Source organism: Xiphophorus hellerii, chromosome 23 (genome assembly GCF_003331165.1).
Source record: "Xiphophorus hellerii strain 12219 chromosome 23, Xiphophorus_hellerii-4.1, whole genome shotgun sequence".
Classification (NCBI taxonomy): domain Eukaryota; kingdom Metazoa; phylum Chordata; class Actinopteri; order Cyprinodontiformes; family Poeciliidae; genus Xiphophorus; species Xiphophorus hellerii.
The window spans coordinates 21039205-21048139 of record NC_045694.1 but is presented as its reverse complement, the minus strand read 5'-3'; the positions used below and the strand labels follow the sequence as shown (position 1 = coordinate 21048139).

General features: G+C 37.7%; 1 protein-coding gene across 1 annotated transcript; it reads left to right on the top strand.

Annotated features, from left to right (window-relative positions):
* The first annotated feature begins 4313 nt into the window (after window positions 1–4313).
* Window positions 4314–7740, top strand: vma21 (vacuolar ATPase assembly factor VMA21). Its single transcript, XM_032555308.1, has 3 exons — window positions 4314–4502; window positions 4706–4815; window positions 6803–7740. Exons 1-3 carry the CDS (start codon window positions 4441–4443, stop codon window positions 6940–6942), a joined length of 312 nt encoding a protein of 103 aa, XP_032411199.1. The 5' UTR covers window positions 4314–4440; the 3' UTR covers window positions 6943–7740.
* The last annotated feature ends 1195 nt before the right edge of the window (window positions 7741–8935 follow it).

Below are 8935 nucleotides of genomic sequence, written 5' to 3'. Positions count from 1 at the left end.
TCATCATACGTCCATCCCTGTTCTGATTGGGCTCCGATCTGCATCCAGACCCAACCATTCCTCCAGCGCACATGCTTTCTCTGACAAACAGAGTTACCGCCACAGTGCAGGACCAAAGTACTGACTTTCATGAATGAGTGCTTTCAAGAATCGTTTCAGTCTGACAGTGGTTCTCCCAGCAGTAGATCATAAAGCTATGAATAATGTAAGCTATTCTTAAAGCATTGTAAGCTCTGCTATAGCCTCTCATGGAAACTCTATTAACAGCAGCAGACCCATGGTTACCACACTTGAAATATCTTCAGAAGGTCACAGTCTTGTGTGGGTAAACAACAGGTGCGGAGTGCACAGTGTCCCGCGTTTGGCATGCACAACTTGTGACGAAGCAAACAGCATAACCTGGGGAGTCCAGAGAGCCGTGGAAAAACTTCTAGGAAGCCGAGAGGAGAATAACTAGAAGGATAAATACGAAGGACATGTTTGCATGGGCCTTGTAAAAATACCGTCTAATTTATTCCATGCAAAGGGTTTCTTTTTATCAAGCTATTCCATTAAAATTCCTCCCTTTATGACTGGGTAAGAATGTGCCTCTCTATCTGGCTACATCTGTTGTAAGTTATGGTTTATTCCCAAAGTTCACTGCAATAATCCGTCTGATTTATTTCCATGTACGTTTTTGTCTTCAGACAAAATACATAATCAAAGTCTATCCCATGATGAGTTCTGTGTTTGGAATGGTTGCAGATGACCTGTTTATGAGAAGGGGTCATTATTTATTTTACAATTATTCCCAGCTCTTTTGATTGGCGGAACTTCTTTCATGAGAGTCGTTTGCATGTCAGAGTAGTTGGAGTTATACCAGAGAGAGAATTTCCCAACAGCACTAAGCTGGGATTTAATTTAAATTATTACTTAAGCAACAAGGAGGCAAAAGTACAAATTTTTGAAAAAAGTAATTAAAAAAAATCCTCAGAAATAAGAAATAATATTATAGAATTTTCCCTTTGTGTTTGCTTGCACATGAAGCATGGAGATGACATTTAAAACCTACTTGGAAACAACCTGGAATGACATCTGACATATAGGTAATTATGGATATACTTTTAGAAGAAGTCTTTATGAATGTTTGTCACTGTTAGCATGAAGTGTCATTCTGTAAATAATGATGCTTTTAATGTAAAATGTCTTTAAAATTTGCATTAGAAGTCTATTAAAAGTGCAAACTTTGCATTATTTAGTAAATAATGACACTTTAATGCAAAGATGGCACTATTAATTGACGTCTTTGCATTAAAAGTGTCATTATTTACCAAATGACACTTCATGACAACAGTCATAAATGTTCATAAAGACTTCTTTATGTTCATAACAGGTGTTATGTCATATTTATGACGGTGTCATGTCAGTCTTATTCACACCCCTTCAAACAAAGTGTTACCTAAAGACTTTTGAGACACATCAGAAAAAAGAAATACAATCTATTATTAAACAGCCAAATTCCATATGTAAGGATTTTATTGTCTCTCCAAATGAAATCAGAAAAAACACATGACAATTGTGCATAAAAAACATCCTTTCCTATGTGGTGCTGCAAAAACAATGAGGATACATAATAGGTTCTAGCTAAATTTCAAGGGAAATTAAACAACACTGTGCTTTTAGTAACATTAAAAACCAGAATTGGTGGCTTTATTTGACTATTGAAACAAAGAGAGCCAAACTGATTTCATGTGAGTCAGAGAAATCAACAGAGTAGTAAATGCCTAATCCACCCATGAAAGGCTGTGTTAAAGCTGAAATGAAACAGAAACAAAGCAAATTATAGGCCTCTAAAGCTGAAAGAGAAAACAAAAGGAGATTTTATTTGAAAAAATAAATAAATAACGAAATAACAAGCTGTAAAACACAAAGCTCTGTGTTGCACAGCTGCAGGTCAGGGACTACATTTCCAACTTCTCATTTCCGTTACTTTTTGCGAACTGCATGTCGACATTTAGTCACCCCACACTGCATCTCTTGCAGGTCAAGATCGACTCTGCCACTCACAATGAATGGAGGTGAACGGGGCGTGATGCGTTTAAGTTACAAACCCCAGATAAACACAGAAAGCGATGTTAAGAGTTGAAAGCTGTGTCTCCTGGTTACAAGCGTGCATCATCGTTGAGAACAAAATGGGCAGAAAATTATTTTTCAGATTGTTCCTGTTTGTTCATCCAGCAACTGGCTGAAGAATGATATGATTCACCGTGACAGCCCTTCCTGTCTCCAGAGCCTGTGATGTTCTGGGCGTTTTTTGACATTACTGCACACAAGTGAAATTGCTTCACAAAGCAAAATGATTATTTTGAACACACCCCAATGAATTGTTCCTCCTGCATTTGGTTGGCCCCTTTAAAGAGTCTTTTCGAATTAAGTGCGTTTTGGGCAACCTGCTGAGCGTCGGAGTACGGAGCGTGAAGCCAACTGGAGCAGAAAGGGTCACTCCGAGAGGCTCCGCTCGGGAGACATCAGCCCTGAAACGTAGCCGGTGCACCGACATGAAGCGCATAGCTCGCATGAAACAGATTAAATGACTTCACTTCTGAAACTCAGCAAGAAAGGCCAAATTATTCATGTACGGCAAGAGCACTGGCATGTTCTCTGATGAGGATGATCTAATGTTTTTCTTTTATCACTCAGTTAAGTTTGGGTCACATTTTCAGAATATTTCTTATATATATTTGTTTCCATTGCTTCTATATGTAATTTTGTTAAGCAGCTACTGCTGCTCATCAATTTGTTAAAAGTTATGAAGTTATTTCCAAATAAGTCTGAGTTTTGTTCGCCAATTAGGCCAGAAACCTAAACTCCTCCAAGGTCACACACCAGCCAACTTCACTGGTGCTTCTCCGACTGGATACCAAATCTGCACCAGTGCATTGATAAGACTGAAGTATGTAACTTTTATAAAAAATTAAATAAAATAAAAAAACACCTGGGACCTGACACAATGTGAAAATGTTCAAGGGATGTAAAAACTTCTGCAAATACTGCATATCTCTGGCTGAACAGATCCTTAGTTACAAAGATAAAATGTGACCTTCTTTGACTTTAAAAAGGAGAAAGAACATATATCAAGTTATGGCATGTTTGGAAAGCCACTCAGGAGAACCCCACCCACAAAAACAAACTCTCTAGTCTAAAAATAACAGAATCCCAGCTTGCTTTTTAAATTTGCATAGGAACTAACCACAAGACCCCTGAAACAAACTCCTTTGGACAGCAAGGGAAAAAAGTGGAGACATTTTTCCTATATTGCCCAGAGTCATGTCTGAGGAAAAATAAACACACTTCACCAGCATAAACATATTATCCTAAAAGACAGAGTTGTGGAAGGAGGATGATTTGGGCTTATTTTTAGCCCAGAAACCCTGGCTCTTGGGATTTGCGTGTCATTTGTGTTTTCCTGCATGCAAGGACAACAAACATGTTCAATTGCAAAATTAAAGTGGAGCTAACTATGTAAGTCGTCACACTATATTGAGTTATATTCTATTAAATTTCTAATAAGCTGGAGTCTGTGTAGTTCTCCATTAAAAACTGGAAAAAATATCTCATTTTTTCCATTGTAAGATAAAAAAATTGTCTTACAATTTTTTGCAAGATATTAATAAATTCTACTTTCAAATGAATTACATTAAGTTCAATTCAATTCATTTATATAGCACCAATTTACAACACGCCATCTCGACAGACATTGCAAAAAAACTCATTTTAATTTAATCACACATAAATTCCATTTGATCCTATCAAACAATGCAATAAAAGCTCCAGCTTTTTTCTGACCAGAGTAGCTTCATCCACAAATTTGTTCTCTTACTTTTAAATATGTGACTTCAGACATAACTCCAATATATGCTCATACATCTGTGTATATTTAGAATTTTCTAGAGATTTTACAAAATACTACATTCATAACAAATTAAAAGTAATGATAACCAGGACTGGGCTGTATTTTTGTATACATTTTGCCCATTTGGTGAAAGATAAAAGTCTGCAAGCCAATTCAAGCCCAGCTTTTTATTTCAAGGTGATTAACGTTATTAACGTCTTCTATTGAAAGAAGAATGAAAAGCCTTATTCTCCAGATTCTAGATATAAAGCATACAGGAAGTTTCCTGGGGTGAATTTTAAAAGAAAATGTCAAAACATATTAGCTGCACTCTTCTTATTCTGGGAACCGTAGGCCAGAGTCATAAATTTGCGCTCATACAGATTTTATGTCTACGCGAGAGTCTGATCTCGCGAGACTTGTTGATGACAAATCTAAGCGACGTCACGGTCTCGTGACTTATGCCGGAAAAAGGGGATTCATAACAACACGAACGAGAGTAAAACACCAAGGAGCGGCTTAAATTCTCCCCCGTTTCCACCTTTTTCTCTCTTCTTATCGACGCAGAGATGGACAGCTCCGTCCGAGCATCGTCAGACTCGTCTGCTGGACCTCCACCGTATTTTAGAGGGTGAGGAAGCAGCCTTTAGTGAACAGGCAGGCAGCGTGGGGGATGTGCGTAGCAGAGCTCCCTGTTAGATGTGTCGTAAATCCTGCAGCGCAGCATTATCCAAGGCCGAAGGACAAAGCCACATCAGTAGCAGCGGTGCTAAATCTAACAGTAGCTCGGCTGTGTTCGCTTCTGTTGGATAATGTGAACTTTTGCTCCTGCAGAAATGAAGGCTCCTTGGTCTCTGCCCTGAAGACTCTGCTGTTCTTCACGATCCTCATGGTGACGCTGCCCATTGGATTGTATTTCGCAACCAAGGCTTACATCTTTGAGGGTAAAATTCATTAGTTTTGTCGCCACTTTTTCTGTGTTCAGTTTGTGTATTATTCAGCAATTTGGATGAAAACAACAAGACTTCTGCAGAGTGTCTTTTTGCATATTGTTTGATGCCTTTTTTGGGGGCAGGCCCTTTCCATAAATCCACAGTATCACTGTGTTACTTTAATGCATATAAAAGTAACTACTATGATGAAGCAGTGGCGTAATCTAGATGAAATAAGACACAATAGACAGTAAGTACTGCCAATAAATAGACTGAATCTTGAGATATTTATATTTAAGTATATTTGACATTTTTAGAAATGTTGTGTGAACCATTTTTGATGCTCTTATATCTTGTGTTAATACAAAGGTAGCTTCAGTTTATACCAGCTGTTTTCATACACTGAATAAAAAGCCATAATTTTTTCTCACTGTCTGATATTCCATCAGATTAAAGCTTTCCTGTTCCAGGTCAGTTATGATTGTCAAAATGATCTCTATTTGCTAAGTGTCAGCACAATTGCAGTGCAGTGCAATTTTTTTTGTTGCTTCCTCAACATTCTGAACTTTGCATACAGTAAGATGATGACAATACTTTTAAATAAACCAGGAAAGCCCAGATAATGGAGACATTGCACTGTAAGCTTTGTATTTATCCACTTAAAAAGATTTGAGTTTAAAAGAAATGAATCTCTGGATAGATTTTAGGATGGAATAAGAATATGCTTTATTGTCCCACAGTAGGAACATTCAGCAACTATTAGCAGCAAGTCAAGAACAAGAGACTGTCCAATGGGGTAACACCTTACACATACTTCATCATTATGTGGCGACATGGGAAAAAATCAAGCCAACATTGACAAGATAACTGCAGACCACCACAAGTCTGGTTTATCCTCGGATACAATTGTTTTAAATGCCTGAATATGTCACATTAATGTTTTTAAACAACTACACGTGGATACAAACACACTGGCCATTCAGGGTGTGATGGATTCTCCATCCGTTATCTAAACACGCTCATCCTCGCGGGATCGCCAGGGGTTCTGCTGCCTGTCTCCAGCAGTCATGTGGTCATTTGTGGAAAATGTGTGTGATTTGGTCACACACAATAATTCCCTTTTTCTATAGTGAATGTGAATATCCGGTTTCAGCTGTTACGCACACTAATATATTAATTTATTAAGCACTATGCTGTTATAGAATAACAGCATAAATGCAATTAGTGACACCTAAAACAACAATGTGGTAAATAAAATGAATGAGAGCAAGCAAGAAAAACTGAAAATATCTAAGCTTATTATTCATCTTTCTGGGAGTCTGTGTAACATCCTAAGAAGGGACTTCTGCACAAAGAAAAGAAAGCGCACCCTGAGTCTGCATCACTTTTTTGTAGCAAAAATATTATTTTCAGGGCATAAGTTTGGTTTTATTTTCCACACATAAGGGATTTAAACAGGGCTATGCTAATTTAAAATTAAATTTGACTGTAGAAATGACATATACAGTGGAATCCCATTTTTCTCACTTCTTTTCGACATCTGCTAATGAAGATCAATTGACTTTTCTCTAAATGAGACCTCAAAAAACATTTTGAAGTTCCAGATTTAAGGCTAAAGTCAGAATAACTTGGGGATGGGGGGCGTGGATTTTGACACCGATCCAACCACCAGGGCAGAGCTGCAGGACATCAAGGGTGTTCAAGCATGTTGCTGAGCGTCATTTTACGACAGACTTTTCTACTTTGCAAGAAACAATAAAAATTCTTATTGAGCAAACAAGAATATACAGATCTTTTCTTTTATTTACCCACTTCATTCTGTTGTTTCGCACTAATCTCCATTCTAAAGTTTGCTGTTCAGGAATTTTGAAGAAAAAATCTGTGACATTTTCAAACTTTTGGCCATAACTTTGTAACATTTTATGCACATATGCGTTCTTTGTAATGAACTAAGATAACTAAACCTTTTTAGCATTAATCCACTGCCTCCTCCTCTCAGGTTCGATGAAGATGTCGAGCTCCGACAGCTACTTCTACGCGGCCATCGTAGCCGTGCTCGCCGTGCATGTGGTCTTGGCTCTGTTTGTTTACGTCGCCTGGAACGAAGGCACGCCTAAAAGCAAGGGCAAACATGATTAAGGCATACCCTTATCAGCTTCTGAGGCCGCTGGAGATGGTCAGACTGCAGGCAGGGATCCACAGTCCTGTCTCCCGCAGGCATCAACACTCATTGCTGCACCGTCTACCAACCAGACAAGTCGTCAGGGGGGATCTGGCTTGGCTCAGGCTTTGACCCCAGGGTTATAAGCAGGAAGTAGTGTATTTTCCTTGACGCAGGGGTGCAGAGACCGGAGGGTGCAATTTTGTTGCCAGGCCCCAGCAGGCATAATTTTGTTCCCCTTCACACAAAATGATTCTTTTTGTTGACTGAGAACAGTTTTTGAAACAATTTGTCCTCAGATGCTTTTTGACTTTGGGCTCTGAGTCCCTTCACACGAAGAGTTTATGTCAAAATTCATCTGCACGGCATGTTTGTTTGTTTTTATTTTATTTTTTTATTTGAGTTTGATCGATTTTTAATCAAGAAAACAACTGATTACTCTGTCCTGAATTTTCAGTCCTTGTCCGAATACCTCAAGGTTTTCCTTATGTATTTTGGAACACAGTTATCCTGGTGTCTCATTGGTACTTTGTTAAAATGACCTCATCTATCCGTTTTCTTCCGTCGCTGATTTGAAAATGTTTGTCCACTGTAGTGAGGTGATGTTGTAAAACATGCATTAGAAATCATTGCTTTTTACTTAAATGAGTCCTGGAGATGTTACATGATGTTAGTGTAATACCAGTAGGGTTTGTTGAATTGCTCAAATAAAATGTGAAACTTTTATTGTTTGCATGTTTACTTATTCTATGTCATTAAATTTCAGTAACATTTGAGATTTTGCTTTGAAATGATTATTTGGTATGTTTTTTTTATTCTCATGGGAATCTGCAACGCTCAGTTAAAGGGACAGTTGTAAATTTTAAAGGGAGTTTTGAGCAAAGCATTGCGAGTAATTCATATCTTACCTACCTCTTAAGGCATCTTCTTTGGGCTACAGGTGTAATTTGTCCTTTTCCAGGTCATAAATTATTTGCTTCTCCCTAAACCTAACTGCAGCTCAGTTACCAGCTTTACTAGTTTATTGATGTCTCACAGAGTTGTTGCAGATTTATCCATGGGTCGTCCATGATAGATTTCTTATTCGTATATCTTCTTTTAGCCTTTTGAACCTTTACACCTGTAGTCAGGTTTATATTGCTGATGGGAACAGGAAAAGTGATTTTGATCAAAGTCACTACCTACAGAAAAAAAGACAGATTAAATAGTAAGATAAGATTCATATAAACTGCTATAATATTTTGCTATTCACACTGTATTACTTTATTTTGACTCCTGGAATGTCCTGTTTTCAAATCATGTTTCTCACAGGAAGATTTCTGGAAGCGCACCCCGTCCAATATGTAATATAACCAACCAAACATAATTTTTAACTATTAATATAATTATATTCCTCTACACCAACCGCTGTTTCCTGTAAAAAATTATTATTCACTTGTGTTAAAATAACAACCTAATCCACATATTAAAATAACTTACAGCATCAACAAATATATATATAAATATGTTAAATTAAAACCACTGTATTGCTTTGAGTGTTGGAGTTGTTTTAAGAGAGAATAAGTAAACTCTGGTCTTAGCCCTTGTAAAATTAGGAGTTATCTTCAGCCTCTGGGACCAACTAATTAGGCCCGAGCAGCAAAGCGCTGCGAAGGCCTATTGTATCTGTACTGTTTTATTATTATTCTGCCCCCCTCTTCGTGTGCCTTTTTGGGGGCTTTATCATATTCAAAAACTCACCAAACTTGGCGGTCGCAACTAGAAAAATTAAAAATTTTGAATTTTAAGGTTGTCGCAAAAATCGCAAAAAAAATTGCTCAACGGCGGCAACTAGCAATTTTCTGTTGACACAATGGTATGAACGTACTTCATCATAGAGACATGAAATTTGGTACACTTGTAGAGCTCACCAAAAGACTCAGAACTTACATTGAATGTTATAAGCCAACTATCACAGAAAGTCGGCCATTT